We start from the raw sequence: 23,623 nt of genomic DNA, 5'->3' as shown, positions 1-23,623 counted from the left end.
GTCTTCTGAACTGATCTACAATTTGCGACACAGTGCGCTAAGAGTTGAAGATGGGCATCGCACTAAACGCGAGAAACATTTATTGAGCTAAATGATCTACTACCTGCAAATAGTTATAGTAGAAAGCTATGATCAGCAAATGACCGTCAAAATCGACTCGCTCGTCCACTGAATGAATGTTCAGTTTGGTAGTCGGAATTCCTGGAGCATACCTAAAGATGTTTCTCGTCAAGTCCCAATATGACTTAGTGTCTGTATTACCAGTGGAGAGGGACGGAGCGAAAATGTACTCTTTCGACTCATTTGGAAAAATTAAATTCTCATAATGGTATCGAAGTGAGCCACCAAAAAGATTCCAGATCTCGTCACCCATTGGAGTGACTGGGGCTGGTTCCAAAGCTTCCCTTAGACTGTAGTTAAAGTACCCATTAGGGGTCAATTCTCTCACCATCTGCCCTTCAAATATGACGCCCAAATCAAACTTTTTGGTTTCATCCCTAACCTGCCTAAGAATCTTCTGGGTTGTCGACTCCACCAGATCTTCGACTGCGATTCTGTGATTCACCAAGACAGACGCATGCTCTGGTAAGGCATTTGATTTCACGCCGCCAGAAATCAAGTCAACAGCCTGTGAAGTGGTCACAAGGAACCTGCTTTCTGGTGTTTTATTCAAATATTTTAGAACAGCTTTGTTTGCGTCGGCATCTAAATGTGCCTTCAAGATATCCTTCTTGATGTTTTTGTCAATCAAAGGAGAGTGTTCGGCCAAGCATTGTAATTGGTTTAGAACAGGGTTTGCATTTGTAATGACGCTTTCGAAATCTTCATCCTCTATATCACTGATGAGCTTTGCCAAGATACCAATCGAAGTGTGCTTTGGAGGAACTGAGGAGTGTCCTCCGGGAGTATACAACTCAATAATAGAGTCAACATATCCCTTCTCGCCAGTTGCAGGTAAAATGAGATTGACGCCCTCAGTTTCCTCGAATCCAGATGTCCCCTCGTCAATGATTTGAAGTATCGAATTTGGGCCATACTTCTTCAATAAGTGTTCAGAGATGTGCTGTGCACCAGATCCCAGTGCTTCCTCGTCATAGCCAAAAGCAAATATGATTGTTCTTTGTGGCTCAAATTTTTTTTCGTTCAATAAAATCTCAGCTGTCTCCAACAACGCAATAAGTAAGTCCTTGCAGTCAGAAACGCCTCTTCCATACAAATGCTTTCCATCATAACCGCCCTCATACGGTGGAAACGTCCATTGAGAAATGGTCTCTGTTTGAACTGGTACAACATCATAGTGAGCAGCTAGGATTATGGGCTTTTTCTCTGGTACCAGACCTTCCCAAGTATACACCAAGCCAAAGCTGTTCACTATATCAAGCTTGAGCTTACCGTGCACTTGAGGAAACGTCTTCTCCAAATACTTTTGAAACTTTTCAAAAACCTTCCACTTTGGCTCAGCTTTGTACAACTCGTCAAGAGAAGCGGCCTCCTCAGGGTGTATCATTTCATCGTATATTTCTGTGGGGTAGCGCACAGCACCGAGCAACTTTTCTATCAGACCGTTCCTGAACGTTTCGTCATGAAGAATTCTGTCAACAGTCAGATTATCACGTACAAATTTCGAAAAGTCGACCTTTTCCACAATTGGGCAAAGTGAGTCTGGATTGCTCGCCTGCAACAAGATCTGCCCCTTTTCGAATGGAGTTGACTTGGAAACCACATAGCATGAGATTCCAAGGACACAACATATGATGAGTATAAAGAAGTTCAGATAGCTCTTCTTTGTGTTAGTCTCTTTAGCGTGGTACGGAAGTTTCTCCGTCATGACCTTTCAATATCACCTAAGTAGTCGCTATAAGGATATTAGTATGTTTCGCACTACATAGCAAGCAAGATTGGGATACATGAATTCAGCTACAGATATAACAATTTAAAACAAGCCGAACCATTGGATCTGATCAGCAAGGGTTTTGTTCATGGCGTACTTCACAGCAGGATCCTTGATGTCCCCTCTCACAGCAAAACCATGAGCGACACCTGAGAATAAATCAATCTGGTATCTAGCCTTAATGCTAGCCAATGTTTCCTCGGTCTTGTGTCTCAATTCGACGGTAAAGATGGGATCAGTCTCGGCGGCTGAAATAAGAAGCGGTCTCTTGATGGCCTTAACTTCGTCAATTTCAACGAAAGATGGGTGGGCAAGGGCAGCGGCACTTGCGTAACCGCCCTCAGCGAGTTGCTGCACAGCATACTTCGCACCGAAGCAGTAGCCAATTGCACCGATAAAGGCTTCAGATCCCACTTCCTCACGAAGAGACTTCAAGAACCCATCAACAATTGGCTTGGTAATATCTTTAGAGTGATTGTTCAACCAGGATGAGAGATCGCCATGCGTCTCAGGAACAGGGTCGCCCTTCAAAATATCTGGAATATACACCCTGTAGTGACCCAATTTGGCCAATTGATCAGCAATTAACAAGACATTGTTGTATTTGTGGCCATAGATGTCGGTCAAGATCACGATGTTCCGTTTAGCTTCATTGCTAGCGCCCGTCACATAAGTGTCCAAGCCGAAAACCGTGGAGTGAGAACCCTTCGGGGTACCTTGGTGAAAGTTGGATTCGATGCAGCAAGCTCCTGGAGGATTCGAAGCCATTGTTGAATTTGTAAAAGATTGAACTTGGTTCCTGGCGATGGATACTCCTCTTAAATCCCAACAGTGCGAATCTTCGTGCATGAGATTCGGTTCGTTGGGATTATTGCCGAGCTACCGAGTGCAGTCCTGTGAAAGCGGAGTGGCTGTAAAATTCTACAATTCTAGACATTTTCGAGAGCTGCGTGAAGTTCGGTTCAATGCACCTATCACCGAAATCTTACTAAAGTACATGATTCACAGCATTAGAAATTTCAAGAGCTGCCTGAAACTCGGCACATTACCGAGATCTTTCTGATACATAGTTAACGGCAATCAATGTATGCGACAGTGACAAACTTATTCGCCAAAAGGCTCATAAACTCTGCATGCAAGTAGTAATCAAGGTATCGGCAAAGGACAGTCAAGTCGTCAAATAATAAATTATCAGTATACCGCGATGCTAGTCAACACGACTTGACCCGCTGCGTATACCATTGGACTATAATGCTCCTTCAAATGTCAGTAGTAGACTACTAATGAAACAGGTTTCCTCTGACACATTATATATTCGGAGAGAGCATGTCAGCCTTAACAAGTGCATGAATCTGATTATGTTAGTATTTTTTCGACTCTCCATGATGTCACTGATATTATACGTACGTCTTGAATGGAAGCGTGGATAAATTGTCTAACTTCAAGTGCAAGCCAAACCTTCACCATACTCATGCTGTCTTCGTCCTTCATTATTTCTCTGCCTTCTTTCGAAACTCCCAATTTTCTGAGAACAGGCAATGAACTAAAGTGTTAGTATGATCAGTCTAAAAAAAAAGTTCATGGCACCAAAAATGGCAAGGTATTTTCGGTGGGAAGCCCAAGTACTAAAGCAAATACGAACCTTGCAAATAAATCTAGCTGAGGATCGAGTTGTCTTCCAATGCCTTCTAAAAGTAAAATCGCCACAATAACAGTAATAAAGTCTCCTTCCATTCTCACATGGTGAGAGCGAACCATTCCCAACACCTGGTCAAGAAGGTCACCGATACTGATGTTTCCCAATGCAAATGTTCTTTGTTTCATGCGATCAACTAATTTCTCCACCTTGAGGGCAAAAATCTCCTTATTTATGGCTGTTTCTGGTGTTCTTGAGCGCTCTACCATTAACTCGCCCGCGAGATAACCGTTAAATTCGGACAAAGCTTTAAACAAATCGATGAAGTTGACTCTGTCGGTGTGGTTCAATTCGGTTATAAGCCCGACATCAAGAAAACAAATTTCGGCATGATATCCAGAGTCATAAAGTTCGGAAAGGCGGTCGCACCAAGCTTTGTGGTCATTACCTAGAGCAAGCAACTCTTGCGTAATCCTGTTTGTCTCCTCCTCGTTACTTGTCTTGATGATCTTATATTCCTTCTCATGCCTGTAGAGCTTGTTTTTATAAAATCTGACGAGCATGTTTCCGGGATGAAGATCAGCATGAACGAAGTTGTCCAAAATCAACATTTGCAAAAATGCATCAAGACCCTTGTCACTTATTTCCTTTGAAACATTTCTTCCAAAGTTTTCCTTGAGATCAAGCATCTTACTCAATGGGATAGCTTCGATGTACTCTTCAACGAGGACGTCTCTGGTGCTGAAGTTCAAAAACGGCTTTGGGAAATGAATATCGAGACGATTTTTGAAGTTGTGTCTAAATTTGGCGAGATTGAGCGCTTCAATTCGCAAGTCTAACTGAAGTCTCATTAAAATGGAGAATTGCTCAACTTCATCGGGCAACGAGAGCCATTCCATGGTTGGTATAGCATTGACGACAGCGGCAAAAAAACTCATGATTTTCAAATCTCTGTTGATTTTCACTTCCACATTCGGATGCAACACCTTTATGGCAACTTCTTGTTTCTTGGTGATAAAGCTACTTGGTTCAGTGACGATCACCTTGTCAAGAAATTGACGATGTTCTTGAGCAGAGGGATCAAGTGACAATTGGACAGTGGTATCGTTTTCCTTTTTCGCTCTTTGAATTGCCTTGTCAGATAGCTTTGCTAGGTACACTTGCGCAATTGCACCGGCACCTAGGGGTTTCTCGTTGAACTCTTCGAAAATCTCCTCAAACGGCATACCAAAGCTTTTGCTCAAAATTTTTTTTGTCTCTGCTAATGAGTGTGGCTTTGCATTTGAATGCAAATTCGAAAGTTCCTCACACATCTCCTTGGGAAAGATGTCTGTCCTGGAGGCAGCCCATTGACCCAACTTTATAAATGAGGCGCCCGCAACTTCAGATGCCCACCTCAAATACCTAAACCAAAGCTTCGCTCCACTGCGAACATGCTCTCCAGTCTTTCGGTCTTTCTTTCCAAACCAGCACATTGGTGAAGAAAGAAGCACGGGCATAAATATTGTTGTAAGCTCAACAAATCTAATGATAGTTTTAGTCGGGTCTATTAAGTAGTCGATGACAAAAAACAGAATATGATAGTATGATCTAACAATTGCGTTTCCCTTTGTCGTTTTCTCTCTTCTATAAGCATCAAAAAGATCCTTCTCTTCTTTCTGAGAGGCAGCATATAGACCATTTTCGAATGTGTCCTCTGTTTCCACTGGCTGAAGTCGATGTATGGATGTATCGACAGGATACACCTCGTTCTTTATCAACAGACTAGACGAAGCAGCTATGGATCCAGAGATGGCAACAGCTAGGCCAAACTTTTGCCATTGTTCATCTCTATTCGAATTCTTATAGTGTCTCCCTTCGTGTTTGCTATGAGAATAGCTTCTATTAGATAGCAATGATCGCCCAAATTGAGAACCAAGAACTCTGTTATACTCCAATAGAGGATTCTTAAAGAGCACCCTGGTCACGTATGATACCCTTAAGCTTCGAATATTAATCATTAACATCGCATTCGGACGACCCAGTAGATATCGATACGGGGAAGTGGTCGCTGATGCGCGAAGGTTGCTAACCCGAGTGCGCCCGCGAGCTGTGAGATTCGGTTGCGAATTTCGTAGTGAAGGACTCAATCAATGCATCCGTAAGAACCAGACTTGGCAACTTCGAATCGCAATAATACTATCAAATTTCTATATATAATTTACTGTATTCTATTTGTTCCACAGAAAGATGCATCGGTTAGGACTCTCCTGTTTTAAGGTGATTGCGTAGGATGGAGGCCCAGAGATATATCGTAGATGCCCCTTTGGGGTTCCATTTTGCCCCTCTTCTGGCGACAATCCCATCGTGTGCATTGAACAGATCATGATACACTGCGATTTTTTCCCAAGAAAGTGTGTTTAAGTTGTCGATTATGGTAGCTTGATCCTCCGAAATCGCTAGTTTAGTGTCATCAGTAAAAAGGGGGAATCTAGTGTGGTCTTTAACAGATAACTTGTCTGCGTGATTCTTCATGATCGAAGCATTCACCTCAATGTCGACATCGATGAGAGTCTTTCGTCTGATCAACGAGGACAAGATTGAAGCTCTTTGCTCCGCAGTACATGTAGCTTTTATTAAGTTGACCCCCTCTGACTCGTCACCTAATGCCTCCACCGGTGACTCCATCCCATCCTCCTTCTGTTCGGTACTTTGATAGTCATTTTCGATGGACGATCCCCTATTATAGATGCGGCTCTTAGCATAAAGAACATTTTCCATACCATGCTCAGTGAAAGAAGAAGTGTCTCCTTTGAAAGTATCATGCTTTGACAACTCATGACGATGTATCCTGTTCTCTTCTCCATGTTGAGCATGCTTTAAGTTGACTTCTCCACCTTCAAAAATCGCTCTCCTAACCTCTTTCCAGTGACGGACGATGTTAGGAGATGGCAGTAACTTAACCTTCAAAATGCTGTAGCCCGATACATACAGTGAAAGACACAAGATCAAAGGGATATAAAATGGAATGATGATAGAAGCCAACACAAAAATGAATGAATACCGCAAAACTTTGTTACGGCGAAGCAAGGAGGTGGCCTCCTGAATGTTTATAGGAGCTTCACGAGAAGGATCGACCCGATAAGATCTTTCCAAGTCGACAAACTTCGGTCTTACGACAACTCCAGCAATTTTCGATGGCGGTAAGTACTTTAAGTATTTAACTTTTAAAGTGCTCCACTCATCGAACGGAGAATGGGAAGTGATGTAACTCGTATAGAAAGCCACGCTTCTGTCATTCCTTATATTGGCCAACAACAATCGCTTCTGAAAGCAGGCTAGTCCTTTGTAAAATGAGGAGTTTGGAAGACTCATCTTCACTAATAACTTCTTGTGATCACGCAAAAACAACTCGAAGCCTGTGAGGCCCAAAATAAACTTTCCAACAGCGTTAGCAGTTTTGTCGAACAAATTGTCTCTAAAGAAGTGAACGCCAACATGAGGAGTTGCAAATGTACAAAAAATGACGGGCTGAACATCATCAAAAAATCCGATGTCAAAAAGCTTGCCAACAACATAACGAGAAATCAATCCTCCTAAAGAGTATCCAATAATACTGATTTTCACCACTTTACAGTCATCATTCTGTTTAAGAGTTTCGATCTCGTACAAAATTTCTGCTATAACTTTTTCAGCACAACGAGCTATGCCATCGTATGTTTTCCAAAACCGATTTGACAGCGGTTTAAGGGTCACTATACGTTCCTTGGAGACGTCGGGAAGCAGTTGCTTCAACGCTTTCTCAATGGTCAGCATGTGAGACGGACTTCCCCAAAGACCGTGCACAAGAACGAATAAATGCCCATTTTCGCTGGCGGTCATAATAGAAGAGCGAATCTAAAGGAGTTTGAAATGAAAGTTTGAAGAACTTTGTTACTTGCACTGGTCTAGATAAGGGAGGCAGGATTCTGATCGCGTTCGCTATACAGGATGATCTCTTATCGTACTTTTCTCTAGGTCTACTCAATTCATGTGATTCCGACATGATGAGATAAAAATAAAATCGAAGAACAAATCCTTGACTCTTTATTCGCGGCCGTAGGTTTTCAATATCAGACTTTTTGACGTCTACGAGCTAATGTTTGGTATCTTTCACGTGCATTGCAGGTATGACGAGGTCACCTGCAGTATTTCGGCAAACGCAACGTCTTATTGTCAATATTTTCTTGACTTTAGTGTGATGGGGATGTCTCGAAATAACAATCCCATTCAACGTGGGATTTTGATTACGACTATATATATATGTATATCAAACAAAACTTTCTTATCAGTGCGTCCCTGACTTCCTTGTCGAACTCACCTTTCTATTTCAGCCGGGATTTGGTTGTACAATTTTTTCTTTTTTCTTTTTTTTCTTTTTTTTTTTTTTTGCCTATCTGTGTATTATATATAAATTCTGCAAACGAGTAAGCTGATGAAAGTTTTATTGGACTTCTCTTTGATCATAATTAGCACACCGATACAATTTCTAACCATCTGTGACAACAAAGTGCATAAAGAGTAACAAGCTCTACTTTAAATTGGTATTCTTAACTTTCTGTTCCGGTTCCGACAGGTAGTCGACATACAAAATCTTTACTTGGACTCAATTTACCAGACGATACCAAAAATTGTCAAAATCAGTACACCTTTCAAGAAGTGAGTATGATAATAAGGTAAAGATGACTCAGGACTGTTAGGCATGATGTCTCATCAATGGCGGCTCATATTATACCTTAGGAGTCTTGAGTCTATACTTGTCGCACTCGCACCTTGGTGGTGTACAGGTGGTGGCGAGCGTATCTTACCCTTCAGGCAATTTCAATCAAGTCTACCAGTCCAGCAATTCCAATAAATGTCTACGATTGCATCTGAGTATGGGGCAGAGATGAATTCTGTCCCAATCGAGCATAAATTTAATCCCTATTCCGACAATGGTGGTACAGTACTAGGTATTGCTGGTGAAGATTTTGCCGTTTTGGCGGGTGACACGAGAATCGTGTCAGGATACTCCATAGACTCACGTTACGAACCAAAAATCTTTGACGTTGGCGACGATATTGTGATGACGGCCAACGGCTTCGCCGCTGATGGTGCCGCTTTAATTGATAGATTCAAGACCCAGTACAAATGGTACAAGTTTGACAACAACAACAAGAAGTTAACGATCAAGTCTGCCGCTAGATTTATTCAGCATTTACTATACGGTAAAAGATTCTTCCCTTATTATGTTAGCACCCTTATTGCAGGTTTAGATGAGGAAGGAAAAGGAGCCGTCTATTCTTATGACCCTGTTGGCTCATATGAAAGAGAGCAGTGCAGAGCGGGAGGAGCCGCTGCGTCGTTAATAATGCCCTTCCTTGATAATCAAGTCAACTTCAAAAATCAATATGTTCCGGGAACTGATGGCAAAGAGAAAAAGCCTTTACGATACTTGAGCTTAGATGAAGTGCTTAAATTAGTGAAGGATGCGTTCACTTCAGCTACAGAAAGACACATCTACGTTGGTGATGGTTTGGAGATCTTTATTGTGACGAAGGAGGGTGTGAAGAAAGAATACTACCCATTGAAAAGGGATTGATACCTCTACAATGCGAACCTGTTACTCGCATGTCATTTTCGTTTTCAGACAGGCAATTCAAAACTCTTCCCTTGCATAACCTTTGTGTAGTAGATGTAAAAGAAGTCTGAGTAGACAAGTGTTTGAACAATGCCTGCAAGAAATGCAATATAGTCAAAGTGTGCCTCTGTGAAGTAGCGATAAATCCAGTTTGGAATGTACAAAGCACGATATATTCCCAAAGCGAAGATGTAATGCGTGGTGATATTTTCTGCGGAACCAGTTCTTTGCAACATGAAAAGTTGTGGGAGAATGGCGCCTGCCTCTAACCAGAGTGAAAATGACCATAACACCTCTCTGAATGTGTACTTGTAGGTGAAAATTAAAGACAACGCGGCAGCGGCACCCACTATGAACTTCACTGGGAATGTATCTATATTCTCTCTTATAGATTTAACATATTTCACAGACATTAGATACACAACATAACATGAAGACCCAATGAAGAATAGCTTCATCAATGTATTGTACAAGGAAATGTATGTAGTGAAAAGGTCCAAGTATCTCGTAACAAACACTATGACATATAGAAGTCGAGTCTTCATGGACAAACCATTGACGGACTTATTCTTTTCAATCGAATATAGTAAGATGAAAATGCTTGCCAAATGCAGAAGATCTGCTATGAAGCGAAATATGTTCATTGCTGACTGATTGCAAACAGAACCTGTGTTTAAATGCGGTCGAATTAGCTTGTTAACACTTCCAGTTGGTTCGCGGAACATGCAGGAAGGTTTAGGATATGCTTTGTTCAAGTGAAGCTTTTAATGTGAACTAATCAAATCAAAAGACCTTCTATCATCTGTTGATTATGTAGTTTCTCCTAATGTGATCTACAAGCCTGTCTATGAAAAACCACTAACTCGATCACACTAGATCTGGATAGCCTAAAGCTCAATATGATACAAAAGATCTTCATATTCCTCGTCCGTACTTTTGGAGGCAATTGAACCGACATTGTGGATGTTCATACCAGGTTTTACTTGCTTGTGGCCGTCGTATTCCCTCGATTCGACAAAGTCTTTAAGCTCCTGCAAGCTACCAAAAGAGAAAGTCTCCTCCAATTCCTGGGAAAGATTTAAAAATTGTGTCACCTTGTCCTCATCAAGAAGGTGGTTCGTAATTACATTGGTGGAGAGTGTGTTGAACGCTCTAATGCTCTTTGGCGTTAACATCACGATTGACGGAAAATTACTCACATGGTACTCCTCCAATATATCAGATCCATTTTCGTCTGCGAGCACTAGTACAAACTTTCTGCTTCTTTCCAGAGCTGCAATCTTTTGGTAGAAGTGATCGCTGTAGTGAAATCTTTTCCATTCTGGACTTTGCCGAGTAGCAAATGCAAGGACGACCTCCTCATTGTGTTCGACAATATCATTTAGTTCCTTCAAGGAAGATACCAACTCGATATTCGAGACAACGTTCCCCTCATCGGGGTACAATTTGGTATATGTAGTGATGAAATCCTTTAAGTGAGTGGTCGACCTTTCTTTCTCAAAGTGAGCAACTTTTTTTTTGTGTGCATCATAAAGTTTTATCGTTGGAAACTTATTCACCTTAAACAAGTCCGCTAGTTCTTTACTAGAACGGCCATTCGTCTTGCCAAAATTTAGATTCTGGTTATGACTATAAAGCTCGGCTAAGTACGCAAAATCGGGGTTGAATTCATTGCAATATTTACAATCTGGAGCATAGAAGTAAAGCAATGTGAATTCGTTTCGTAGAATGTCATCAACCGATTCAATTTCGAAAACTTGTGCAAGAGTAAAGGCTACCCAGACAACAAGCAATACTAGATTTTTCATAGGATCAAAACGACGATGTTCGTCCACAATCTTGCCACATATTGTGCGCGAAAAGCCTAGAAGGAAGCTCTATGATATCCAAAATATGGGTTTACTTCGTCAGTCAATTTGGGAAGATAGAAATTCAATCATGCAGATTCTGTAAAAGCAAAGACATAAGAGAGGAAGAGAAAAAAAAAAAAAAAAAATTCGAAGGCGAGGTAATATGCCACCGCAATGCTACCAGTCATGGCCAATCATTACTGGTGATATGTTACTGTGCAGTAAGAATTATCCGGCCGAGCCTTCACAAAGGAATTGATTTGTGCTTCGGGATGTTACGACACAGGAGTTTTGGTAGTGCAACGGCACAGTAAGGCGACACCAGGTATTCTACCCTGTCATTTATATGCTGCATACATCGAGTTGAGCGTTTACCTCTGCAGGAGCCAACTCGAATTGACAAGGCTAACGAAAAGCAAATCGTTTAAACATTTGACACCAGGGGTTGCCTAACAACTTGAAAGAGTTTCGTTACTCTGTTACGTTAAATCGCCACTTAAGCGAAGGCAGGGCGCCTGAATTCATGTGGAAGGAAACTTCCCCCAAATGAGATTTATGTATTCACTCGCCTAGCCGCGATTTACGGGATGCATTGTGCATTTTTTTTTTTTTGCTGGTAGGTCTGACTTCGGTGCGAAAATCAGCATTATTCTATCAAATAGGGACTTATGTGCCAGCCACTCTGCGCGACAAGATAGTCCGTTGGCTGCAAATGCACAGTTGCGCCCTCGCTTAGTGCTGGCTAACTGCCTTTATTAATCGCTTGCACCTAAAAGAAGGGCAAAAGCGCTTGTGCATGAACCAAAACTAACCTAGCGCCAGCCCTTCGTAGCAGAACACTGACCAGGCAGCTGCGGGATCTGAGTAGATAAATTTGAGGCTTTTCTCTGAAGCTTGATCTCAGCATCTTTTCCAAACTTCCGTTCTCGAATAAATAAATGAAGAACTCATACCTCGTGATTGCAACTTTTGCAGCTGCTGTTCTCGCTGACATTCCAACCTTCACTTCCACAATTGTCTCTAGCTCATGTTCCTTGGGCCCTTCCACTTTCAAGTTTTCGAATGACACTTTGCCAGTGACCCAAGCAGACACTAGCCTGGAAGTCAGAGCCTCTAGCTTCGATGACGTTATTTACGAGACTGACGTGATTACAAACGACCAAATTTTCACAACCGACAGAGTCGTATGCCATGGAGGTTCTTGCTACACCACCACTGACATTGAAACCTGGACAACCACCACTGCCACAATCGATGGTGTCTTGACCACAATTGTCACCCACGTCCCTGTCTCGTCAGAATCTTCAAAACAACTGGAGACCACAAATGCTATGCCAACAACAACAACCGATATCGAAACTACTATCTTGACAATTACATCGTGCTCCAATGAGGTATGCAAGCCAACCGCGGTCACCACAGGCTTGACCAAGGTCACTTCCACTGTGAGCGGCGAAACGACCATTTTCACCACTTACTGCCCAATTAGCAAGGAAAATGAGTCAACTAAGACTCTCTCCTCCACAACGGTAATTACGGTAAGTTCATGTTCGAAAGATGTTTGCCATTCATCTGCTGTGACGACTGGTGTCACACAATTGACAACCACTATACACGGAGTTGAGAGTATTTATACAACATATTGTCCAATCGAGAGTAGCCAAAGCCCTGCCTCGAAGGAACCATCTGCAAAGGAAATTACTATTTCGGAAACAAAGGTTGTGACTATCACCTCGCAAAAGGCACAAGAGACTCAGTCTTCAGCACCAGCAGGCACAATTAATGTTATAACTAATAACATTGTCACTCAGTCTTCTACTGAAATACCCGCTTCCAAGTCCACCTCTGTGCCACTCATATCCACTTACGAAGGCGGTGCTGGTCGCATCATTCCAACATTCTTGGGAGGCTTATCTCTTCTTTTCGCAATCCTCTGAGCTTCCAATATTCCTCGGTCGTATTCCAAGGGAAAAATAGGCTCTACTTTCGTTATAACCATGTATGTACAGTAGTTTGTCAAAATACTATACTCAGGATGAGCACCTAGAGATGTTTGTACTTTTCAGCTTAGGGATGTACGGGTCTTAACTTATTTAGCAGGTATTTGAAAACGAACGGTCGAAATCTTGTCCCTAAAAGTAATGAATGCCTATGATGTTTTTATAGAGCCGACAACTGTCACATGCTGCCTTGGGTGTAACTTCATCAGCTCAACTCGTAAGCATCTCGTTGTTGCTAAGACCTCGCTTCTACAAATTTTCGAGGTGATCGATTCTTCCAAACAAGATGGTGACTCAAGACATTACTCACTTAAATTGGTTGTGCAAAATAAACTTCAGGGGAAGATAACTGACATCCAAGCCATACGTACAATTGAATGTCCACAACTTGATTATTTGTTGATTTCTACAGAAAAGGCAAAGATTTCTTGTATCAAATGGGATAGCACGAGACATGCCATACAGACAGTGTCATTGCACTACTATGAGCATGTTCTTGAGAATGCAATGTTTGACGAATTGACTAGGTCGCAACTCATTGTTGACCCAAATTCCAAAACATTGGCGTGTCTACGCCACGAGAATCTACTTGTCTTCTTACCATTTCATTCATTGAACGAAGAGGACGACGAAGAAGAAAGACAAGATATGACACAGCTGAATGGAGGCGAAAACGAGCATGATGGAAGGCTGGTATCGGATATCGCTGCCAAAATTGCAAATAGCAATTCTCTCTTTGAAGAAAGCTTGGTACTTGAAGTAAAGTCTTTGGATAACAGTATTGCAGAAATTATTGATTTGCAATTTTTACACAATTATAGAAAACCAACCATTGCGGTGTTGTCACAACAAAAAAGAACCTGGGCGGGTCTTCTCCCTTGCACCAAAGACAACGTTCAATTTTCTGTTCTTTCGTTAAATTTAGCATCGAGATCTGCTACAACTATTCTAAAGCTTGAAAACCTTCCATATGATTTGGATAGAGTCTGCCCTGTACCAGGTCCTGTGAATGGTAGTCTCTTAGTCGGTTGTAACGACATTATTCATGTTGATGGTGGTGGCATTTCTCGCCGTCTTTCCCTTAACCTGTACTCCATTGACACATGCGAATCATCCCGTGGCTACACTGACCAGCTGCAATTAGAATTGAAATTGGAGAACTGCACTTTTGCTAAGTTACCTGACCAGTCCAAACTACTTTTGGTCTTGAGAGACGGCCAAAAGAAGTGTATTTCTTTCGAAATGGATGGTAAGACCATAAAAAAAATGAACATAGAAGAACTCGATTATGAGAACCTTTCTCAATTCACTCTCAAAGCGCCGAGTGGAGCAGCGTTACTTGATGATAACTTGTTGTTTATTTCAAGTCGAACTGATGACGCTGTTTTAGTGGAGTTCGCCGGTAAACTTCAAGCTCATGCCGACCAAAAAGAGGTTGTGGAATCAAAACAAAATGATGATGATGACAACCTCTACGAAGATGCTGACTTGACAGTATCAAAAAATGGTTCTTATAGGCAAACTATGGAGGTCATCATCCACGATAAAGTAGTCAATAATGGACCAGTCTCCTCTTTCACAATTGGTCACTATTCAAGAGAGAGATATATAACAAATCTTCCTAATCCAGACTATGACCTGAAGTCAATATTTGCCGCAGGTGGTTATGGCGATACTGGGCACATTAACATAGTGACACCAACAGTGCAACCCACAATCAGAACCTCACTCACATTTTCCCAACTAAATCGACTCTGGACTTTAAGCAATAAGTATCTTGTAACGTCGGATGATCCTCACAACAAGTCAGAATTGTTTGATATAACAAGGTCCTATAGCAGGCTTCCTGCTAAACAATTCATTCACAATGAACTAACCGTGGCTATGCATGAGCTAAATAATGGCGAATTCATATTGCAAGTGACACCAAAGCATGTGATACTCTTCAATAACAAATTCAAGAAAGTCATGACTCTCGACGAAGATTTGAAAGAATTCTCCGGTGTGGATATCATCACAAGTGTGTTCAATGATGGCTTTCTTATGTTATTTTTCTCTACAGGTGAATTGATGATATACACCATCAATACGTATGGTAAGTCTTTCACAAGAATTCCTTTGCCCAAACTCCTTAATGACTCTCTCATAACCACTGGCTACATTACTGACTCAAGACTACTTAATGCGGTCACCAAAGACATCACATTGCTCACAAATCGAGGACAGAAAAGAAAAAGATACGAGGATGGTAGCATATCCACACAATCAAACCGTCGAGAGATTGAGAACAAGTCCAAGATTTTCATAGTTGTCACTGGTGATAACAGAATTGTTGCTTTCAATAGGTTTCACAACGAAAAATGTTTTCAGCTCAACTCTGCAGACAAGTTCACAGACGTTCTTACCTTGGCCTTTTTTGACATAAATGCTGGAGAACCCGATCCTGTCATAAAGCAAGTCATTCTTAATGATCTTGGTGAAGGCGTTTGCAAAGATGAGTATTTGACAATACTAACTGTCGGTGGTGAGATCTATGTCTACAAAATGTTCTTCGATGGTGAAAACTACAAGTTTATAAAGGAAAACGACACTCCTATCACAGGCGCTCCCTTCAATGCGTTCGCAGAAGGAACTTCGATAGAAAGAAGGATGGTTTACTTTTCAAATGTGAGTGGTTTCACCTGCATTCTAGTGACAGGTATCATCCCGTATTTTATTGTGAAGGCGAATCAATCAGTTGTGAGGATATTTAAATTCTCAAAAATTCCTGTTGTTTCATTCGTTCCATTCAGTGATGACAAGCTACAGAATGCTCTAATTTATTTGGACACAAAGAAAAATGCTCGAATTGTTGAGATACCTTTGAACTTCAATTACGACAACAGGCTACCAATGAGAAGAGTTACACTCGGAGAGACCGTGAAGTCTATTACGTATCATGAAGGGTCGCACACATTCGTCTTGTCTACGTTACGAGAGATTCCGTATGATTGTGTCGATTTTGAAGGAAATCCAATCGTTGGATTGAAGCCTGAAAAGCCACGCGAAATATCTTACACAGGGCTGATTAAGCTAATGTCCCCCATGAATTGGAGCATAATTGACTCCATAGACTTGAGTGAAAACGAAGTTGGTTTGCATATCAAAAGTGTTCCATTGGATGTTGGAAGCTCTGCTAAAAGGTTTAAGAATAGGAAGGAATTCATCTTGGTAGGGAGTGGAAAGTACACCACTGAAGATCTTGCGGCTAACGGAGCTTTCAAACTTCTTGAGATCATCGACATTATTCCTGAGCCAGGAAGGCCAGAAACCAATCACAAGTTCAAAGAATTCACTCATCAAGATATTCGCGGAGCTGTTACTTCGTTGTGCGATGTGACAGGTCGCTTTCTTATAGCACAGGGTCAAAAAATCATTGTTCGAGATATTAAAGATAACACTGCTGTGCCAGTTGCCTTCTTTGACACATCTGTCTACGTGACGGAAGCGAAGTCTTTCGGAAATTTTGTACTTCTAGGTGACACGCTCAAGAGTGTTTGGCTAGCAGGTTTCGATGCTGAACCATTTAGAATGTTGATGCTAGGCAAGGACTTGCACGGCTTTGACGTTTCTTGTGCAGATTTTCTTGTTAAAGACGAAAGCTTATACATTGTCGTTGCTGATAGTAAAGGAATCTTGAACATTCTTCAATATAATCCAGAAGACCCTAGTTCGTTAAATGGACAAAGACTTCTTCATAAGGCTTCTTTCAATACCAACTATACCCCTTCGTGCATGAAAAGCATTCCAAAATTCGAACAGTTTAATCAGACGTCATTATTTGATCAACAGCCCTTTCAAGCAATGGCATCTTCTATTGAAGGTGCTTTCTACGTCGTCTTTCCGGTCGATGAATTAGTCTACAGAAGGTTATACATTCTTCAACAGCAGTTGATAGACAAGGAATACCATCCCTGTGGACTCAATCCCAAAATGAATCGGATAGGCGTCAGCAACATTTTAGAAGGGGCTCAACGACCTGTGCTAGATTGTGAACTATTGAGACGTTACGCGAAGTTGAACGATGATAGAAAGCATATTCTCGCGCAGAAGATTGGTTCTAGCGCTCAAAGCGATCTTTGGAAAGACTTAATTGAGATGGAGAACGTATTAAACGATTTATAGTAGAAGATGGTTCTAAAAAATGCGATGATGTGGACTTTCAGCGTACCAATAGACTATGTAATTGCAGGAGAGAATGGTGAGTCGGGCAAATAAGTACCAAGAATCGCCAATGACAACCAAAAAAAACCATAACAATAAGAAGGAAGAGAAAATATATATATATATATATGTATATATAGAAGGAGTAGAAGTTCTTTGCTGCAACTTTTATTTCCAGGTGGGGTACATATAGTGCGTCCAACGGCTTCCGCGATTTTCATCTTGGTAAACGCTTGAGCGCTTTCAAAATCTCGAACAACAAGGTGTGAGGATGGACTTAAGAAATAACAAGGAAGCAAAGGATGTTGGGAAGAAAGTGAAATCCGTTTCATTTTCAGCATCGCTAGGAGAGCCCACTAATGACGTTGTGAGTGCTAACGATATCGCAATTCCCAAAATGCAAAATACATTGTGGCCCAATCCCATACATTATCTCCTCATTCTAAATGCTTTATACGCAAAAGGTTTAACACTGAACCCCTTGCAGTGGATGATCATCGGGGTCCCAATCTTGGCCGTGATGCAACTTTTGTATGGCTCTGTGTTGCTCACTTCAAGTGTTACTACATTGCAGGATAGAACTGTTAAGGACAGCAAGCTTCTCATTGTCATTACATCAACGTTTGCTGCTCTCTTAATTGCAAATGTTTTATTTGTCGTTATGGTCCTCATGGGTGCACCAATAGCAACACTTGTTTTGGAAACGTACACCCTCTCTCTTCATATATCGCTTTTGGCCATTCAACCAGTACTTGTTTTATTCAGGCTCGAGCATGAACATATTCGTGCGCTCTTTAGCGCTGACAATGTTACCTCCAAGGTTATCTCAAATCCCGTTTTGTGTTCAGCAGTAGCAGCTATTATAGGTGCGTGGCTTGGGGTTATACCAATTCCATTAGACTGGGACAGGCCTTGGCAACAATGGCCATTAACAATTCTTACAGGTGCCTACATCGGTAGCTTTATTGGACACAACGTTGCTGTAATCAAAACGCTACTTGGATAGATCCAAATGTCATAACGAGCAATTAGATTGCAAGCAGTGCTCGCCAAAGCCTCAAACTCACACTTGGATATCTTTGCATATATATATATATACAATTCTTTTTTCCATGTTTCATGACATGCGCCATGAGGAATGCATCCGTAATGGCCAACTTTAAATGCTCTTGAGGGGTGATTTAAAGCTGAATCAGATGCTGAAATGGAATGGTGCGTTATCGTTTCACATCCCGAATTAAATGGTTTTTACATTACCAGCATAATTTCAACAAGTTCCTAGTCAATCAATTTTAACGCTTGAACAAGTGAACCTCGCTACCAAGTGCGTGATCCGATCTGAAGTGAAGTCGTATGACATAACTCATCGCATTCGTCTCTAACCATTTTCCCTCTCATCATCACCTCCAGCCTCAATGCCTTTCATGGAGAATTCCAGCCTTGATGGAAGTCTCTTCACATTCGCTATCCGTGAAATTTAGCTGCTCTCTTTTTCTTGTCTTTCAAAGAGGTGATTTTACACAGAAGGACAATTGGCCCTAAAAATTTCAAGTTCTTTAGTTTACAAACGATTTTGTTTGCTACTTCAGACTGCCAAGTTCGAATGAAGTCCAACGTTGTGACAGATGTTACCCATGAGTTTTTTAAAAAGTAGCCATTCCCGCTAAATGAGTCAAATCTGCGCACTATGACTCAAGCTCAGAATCCTTCACTGCTTTTGCGGAATTTAAGGATTTTAGCTATCATTGGACAAAAGAAGTAGAATTTTTGCGCTCGACATATGCTTCACTAGTTTGATTCAGTAGTTTAAGAAGTCACGCATACTTGATAATTTAGGTAGAGCTGAACATTAGTGCGGATCATCAAACCCTAATTTGACTAGTTCCTTTAGCTTTGATGCAAACTGACGAATTCTGCGAACTCGATACTACAACTTAAACAAGGATTACTACGATTTTAGTGAAAGGTAAGCTGTGCAACTCTTTGTAATTTACCTACTTTAGACTCGGTGTGAAACTTTCTGCTGTCAATGGCTCATCTCCTTCATACTCGGGTTTGTGAGTTTGATGCTATGCTGTCTTTGAAATTATCGCGGCTCATTAAAGAAGATGTCCAACTCTATGCTTCAACTGAATAGCCGTGGAACCCTCCTTTGTAGATATAATGCCATGGATAACCAAGTCAGGCAAGGATGCTTCCCAAAAACAGAGGATAGGGACTAACTATTTAACATGACGGTCTCCATGGTAACATCAAAGTCAATTCTGTGGACCACGTATGTTAAGCATGTTGAGGAACATTATTGACGAGATGTGGTATCTTTCTACTTCACTATTTTGCTGTATACAACTAGCTAGTCGCGTCGCACGTACGACTTACATACTGAATAAATAAGGTGCGTTGAAATAACATGAACATTCAAAATTTACCAGACATCGTGAATAATACTGATGATGACGCATCAATTCATCTCTATAGTACGATTGGACCAGCGCGACCAATGCAACAGAAGAGTTACGATGATCGTATAAATGCTATCTTGCAATCACCAATTTCTAAAAAACAGAAGCAACCTAAACTTGATAGGCTAAATGAAGCATTTGAAAAATTCTACTCTGATAGGGACAAGTTTTTTGATGATGAAGATGAGACAGAAGTAGAAGACGAAGAGCACGAAATTCAGGAGCGCTTGAAACTCAAACGTCTCCTACTGCCGCATAGTGAAACAAATTTTACTCGACTACCTTTACATTCCATGTTGAAGATCGCTAGCTTCGTTATGGGCTTTGCGTTTGCATTTTTTCTCATCTGGAAGTCGAAGATACTACGGAGTGTCGACTTCTTTTCTCAAACAGCATCCACGAATGTCACGCCCGCCAACAATAGGGAAAACACAGCTTTTATGAATCTGACCCCAACAGACCATTTATTTGATCTGCTTCAACCACTCATTTCAAGATTGGAGAAACTTGAAGGTCAACTTAGCACCGATAACGAAAAGTTTCAAACACTCGTCAATAAGATTGCGTCATTACAGAACGAAGACAATATCGCTTCTAGGGACCAAAATGAGCTCCAGACTTTTCAGGATTTATTGTTTAACAAGTCATCGAATAAGCACAAAATGTCGGAAGTTTTTAAAATGTTTGAGGAACAGCTCACTAGTTCAGTCATTCAGCAACTTCCATACCACGTACCGGTTATTATCAATGATCAGAAAATACAGTACTCTTCTGAATTTGCCAACTTCATACGCAATCTAACTACACAATACGATCAAAACAAAAATGAGGATTATCTCTCAAATACAAGAAATTGTCTGGAAGCCGCGTCTTCGTGGAATTGTTTGAAGAATCAAATGGATGAACAAATTTCGTCGCAATTTGCTCAAACATACGACCTTCTCTTATACGAAGTAAGATCGCTCTTTAAAGATTTTGAAGAAAGACATGCATTACCCAGCGAAATTCCCTTAAGTGTAAACAGATCGGAAGGTTTGATTCAATCAAATTTTGCTGACTATAGGCTGGGCGCTCGGATTTTAGGTTATTTGACCACGACAAGTCCAAGCTGGAAAACAACCAGACCTTTCTATCGCAAGCTTTTATTTGGATTATACGACTATTTCAACTCACACGGTATTAAGAACCCCAACACACTTCAGCTTAATGCTAACAACGTTTTGTCTGATAATGATTTGAGTTGGCAGTGTGAGGCGGTAATGTGTACAATTGGGGTACGTTTGTCATACCCTGTCTTCTTGACACATTTGTTGTTGCGTTTTCCTCCTGATAAGAAAGCGCAGACAAATACAACTCTTTCTGTGTTTGTGAAGCCTAAGAGAAAGCAGTATATCAAGCAGCTTCTTGAAGTTTCCGAAAACGAGGATATGCTAATTGAACACAACGACCACTCAAACAATCCCTATTTGACAAAGTTTGTGAAAGTTCATTCTTCGCAGCTAAATCTAAGCAAGCCTTTGCACATTATAAGTCTTCCTCGAAATTTCGTTAATCTCAACATACCAGTCAAGGATATCTATCTTGAATTTAGTTCCACAGACGATGAAATCGAAGTTTGTTGCGTGAAAGTATGTGGACAAAACTCAAAAAATGGAGTCAGTAAAGAACCAGAAGTCGAAGCGCCTCGCCTTGACTTTTCAGGTCAATCAACCCTGCAACATATATTATTAGGAAACGATCAGATTACATAGTGTATTGAATAAAAGATGTATATTTGTGATAACTCTCTAATGTTAGATTTGAAGCTTCAATTAATTCTGAATTTGTTGTTTATTCTTCTTCGTCCTCGTCATCACCACCCTCAAGAAAGCGAGGTTTCACATCTTTCCACAATTTACCCTTATTGTGTTGTTCGTACCATCTGGTGATTGCAGAGTCAAAGAATGCCTGGAAAGCGAATGCCCCACCGAATATGGTTGCAACGTAAAGAGAGTTTCTCTTGATCAATGCAGAAAACTTATTGGTTAGTAAAATTCAGGCTCCAGACTTCACAGCGAGTCGCCATACATCAAAAAAGAAGCTTAACACTGGCAGACTGTCATGAGCATTCTGGGTAAATGGCATTTGCTTACATACCATCTTATGAGTGTCTAGGAAGTTAGTCGATGATTTAGCTCTGGTCAAGCAGTATAATGCGAATTATGATTGGCCTTACATCAGGCCCTACATCAGGCACTGTATACAGGAAATGATCTCCCTACTATCACAATGATTGGAATATCTCTCTGTGCTCCTTCGTTCAAGTAGAAAGCGTCCTCCCTTTAAATTACTTGACGTGAATTGCATTTGAGATGACGGATAAACTCGCGAGATATGATTACTGACGAAGAATGATACGTCAAAACAAAACAAAAAAAAAAAAAGTAAACAAAATAGTATAATAGAATTACCGATTGTTTTCCATGCTTTTGCTTCTTAAAAAATGTATCTACGAATAACTATTTCAGAGAGGGGTTTCGTAGATGGGTGTGGGGTGGAGGAAATACGGTTAGTGTCCATGACCATAGAGGGAAATTTGATCCACAAATTCAATCAGTTAATCGACGCTGAGATAACTTCAGATATTCGATACCTTCACTAATGATCAGAATGAGTAGGAGAATGCGCTTTATGCCAATCACAAGAACATATATCAATACTCTATAGAAAATGCGCTATTCAAGGTCAACTGAACCAACTTTAGCTGATAATCCATCAACGGACAGCGAATTCTTTTCAGAAGCTGCAGAAACCTTTCCAGGATACTGTGTACCTTTGTTCTTGACTTTCTTGACCTTTTTCTCTTTAACCTCCACAGGATAGCCATCAGCCGCAGCAGCTTGAAATTCCTTACTTTCTTCGAATGCTGTCCTGATCGGTTCTAATAATTCATTGATTTTATCTGTGACACCGGCCTTCAAATCGACCGGTGATAGATTGCCATTGACAAATGCATCTCTTAATTCCTTCACGCTATCGAACTTAATCGGCCCTCCATACTTATCAGGCCTGTCAATGTAGAAACTAAATGAGCCCCTCTCCTCAGTCTTGAGTTCGTGAATTGGTTGGATTACATTCTCAATAAATGCTATCAAACCATTATTGGCATCACCAGGGGCGCAAAATGCAGCACCGATTTTCTTTTTGACAATCTTGGGATCTTCGATCACATCAATTTTTGAGTTTGGGTCTGAAGCGCTCATTTTTCCACCCTGACCTAATCCAGGTACCATTGGATTCATCAAGTGAGCTCTCTTTTTGTAGCCAATCCCATTCAAATTTTCCTCGGCTAGAACAAAGATCTTTCTTTGATCAACACCACCAAATTGCGCGTCTACACCCAAATATTCTTCATCAAGAGATTGCATCAAAGGATAAATCAACCCCGAAAGCAATGGGTTTGCAACCTGCTTCACAACATCAGCTCCGGCTCTTTTGGCATCATTTTGAGAGATCTTATTTGATAACTTGAAGATGTCCATGGTGTAATCACCATTTAACTGATAGGATGAACCTACAACAAACTTCAATTTCTCGATAGGTACATTGAGAGACTTCAAGATGGCCTTTACGACAAATTCGTAATACCGGGAGCGGTGTTGAACGACCTCCAAAGGTGCCTTCATATTATCCAAATAGGCATGCAAATCTGCGATAAGGACAGTAACCTCGCAACCAGCTTTCAAAAAATGTGCCAATTTCACCATCGGCACGAAATAGCCACAATGTGGTTTTCCAGTTGGGGCAGTTCCCCAGTACACCTTGAGAGGCCTTTCTTCTTTCTCCAAGACATCTTTTATGATTTGGGGGTTCAAAACCTCTTGTAATCCTCTTGTAATTAGCTCAAATTTTTCGTCGGCGTTCATCTACAACTTGTGCTAACAATATTGAGACCGGAAGTGAA

At 41.0% G+C, this 23,623-nt stretch overlaps 10 protein-coding genes across 10 annotated transcripts; 4 read left to right on the top strand and 6 right to left on the bottom strand. All coding sequences in view use genetic code 12, as the record gives it.

Annotated features, from left to right (window-relative positions):
• Positions 1 to 79: 79 nt before the first annotated feature.
• On the bottom strand, positions 80 to 1,828 carry CJI96_0001238 (uncharacterized protein; the record flags this gene model as incomplete). Its single annotated transcript, XM_029033254.2, has 1 exon — positions 80 to 1,828. One exon carries the CDS (start codon positions 1,826 to 1,828, stop codon positions 80 to 82), a length of 1,749 nt encoding a protein of 582 aa, XP_028891846.2.
• A 105-nt stretch (positions 1,829 to 1,933) lies between these two features.
• Positions 1,934 to 2,659, bottom strand: CJI96_0001237 (protein AIM2; the record flags this gene model as incomplete). The annotated part of the gene is made up of 1 exon (XM_029033253.2): positions 1,934 to 2,659. The coding sequence occupies one exon, from the start codon at positions 2,657 to 2,659 to the stop codon at positions 1,934 to 1,936; it is 726 nt and encodes a 241-aa protein (XP_028891845.2).
• A 539-nt stretch (positions 2,660 to 3,198) lies between these two features.
• CJI96_0001236 (uncharacterized protein) lies at positions 3,199 to 7,388 on the bottom strand (the record flags this gene model as incomplete). Its single annotated transcript, XM_029033252.2, has 4 exons — positions 3,199 to 3,243; positions 3,299 to 3,434; positions 3,534 to 5,408; positions 5,773 to 7,388. The coding sequence occupies 4 exons, from the start codon at positions 7,386 to 7,388 to the stop codon at positions 3,199 to 3,201; spliced, it is 3,672 nt and encodes a 1,223-aa protein (XP_028891844.2).
• A 1,012-nt stretch (positions 7,389 to 8,400) lies between these two features.
• CJI96_0001235 (proteasome core particle subunit beta 6) lies at positions 8,401 to 9,126 on the top strand (the record flags this gene model as incomplete). Its single annotated transcript, XM_029033250.2, has 1 exon — positions 8,401 to 9,126. The coding sequence occupies one exon, from the start codon at positions 8,401 to 8,403 to the stop codon at positions 9,124 to 9,126; it is 726 nt and encodes a 241-aa protein (XP_028891842.2).
• Positions 9,127 to 9,170: 44 nt separating this feature from the next.
• CJI96_0001234 (uncharacterized protein) lies at positions 9,171 to 9,809 on the bottom strand (the record flags this gene model as incomplete). Its single annotated transcript, XM_029033249.2, has 1 exon — positions 9,171 to 9,809. The coding sequence occupies one exon, from the start codon at positions 9,807 to 9,809 to the stop codon at positions 9,171 to 9,173; it is 639 nt and encodes a 212-aa protein (XP_028891841.2).
• A 243-nt stretch (positions 9,810 to 10,052) lies between these two features.
• CJI96_0001233 (uncharacterized protein) lies at positions 10,053 to 10,973 on the bottom strand (the record flags this gene model as incomplete). The annotated part of the gene is made up of 1 exon (XM_029033248.1): positions 10,053 to 10,973. One exon carries the CDS (start codon positions 10,971 to 10,973, stop codon positions 10,053 to 10,055), a length of 921 nt encoding a protein of 306 aa, XP_028891840.1.
• A 980-nt stretch (positions 10,974 to 11,953) lies between these two features.
• Positions 11,954 to 12,952, top strand: CJI96_0001232 (uncharacterized protein; the record flags this gene model as incomplete). Its single annotated transcript, XM_029033247.2, has 1 exon — positions 11,954 to 12,952. One exon carries the CDS (start codon positions 11,954 to 11,956, stop codon positions 12,950 to 12,952), a length of 999 nt encoding a protein of 332 aa, XP_028891839.1.
• A 204-nt stretch (positions 12,953 to 13,156) lies between these two features.
• On the top strand, positions 13,157 to 17,179 carry CJI96_0001231 (cleavage/polyadenylation factor CFT1; the record flags this gene model as incomplete). The annotated part of the gene is made up of 1 exon (XM_029033246.2): positions 13,157 to 17,179. One exon carries the CDS (start codon positions 13,157 to 13,159, stop codon positions 17,177 to 17,179), a length of 4,023 nt encoding a protein of 1,340 aa, XP_028891838.2.
• Positions 17,180 to 19,628: 2,449 nt separating this feature from the next.
• On the top strand, positions 19,629 to 21,431 carry CJI96_0001230 (uncharacterized protein; the record flags this gene model as incomplete). Its single annotated transcript, XM_029033244.2, has 1 exon — positions 19,629 to 21,431. The coding sequence occupies one exon, from the start codon at positions 19,629 to 19,631 to the stop codon at positions 21,429 to 21,431; it is 1,803 nt and encodes a 600-aa protein (XP_028891836.2).
• A 963-nt stretch (positions 21,432 to 22,394) lies between these two features.
• TYS1 (tyrosine--tRNA ligase TYS1) lies at positions 22,395 to 23,585 on the bottom strand (the record flags this gene model as incomplete). The annotated part of the gene is made up of 1 exon (XM_029033243.2): positions 22,395 to 23,585. The coding sequence occupies one exon, from the start codon at positions 23,583 to 23,585 to the stop codon at positions 22,395 to 22,397; it is 1,191 nt and encodes a 396-aa protein (XP_028891835.2).
• Between the last annotated feature and the right edge of the window lie 38 nt (positions 23,586 to 23,623).

Source organism: Candidozyma auris, chromosome 1 (genome assembly GCF_003013715.1).
Source record: "Candidozyma auris chromosome 1, complete sequence".
Taxonomy (NCBI): domain Eukaryota; kingdom Fungi; phylum Ascomycota; class Pichiomycetes; order Serinales; family Metschnikowiaceae; genus Candidozyma; species Candidozyma auris.
The sequence above is the reverse complement of the archived record's forward strand: the minus strand, read 5'-3'. Positions and strand labels throughout refer to the sequence as shown.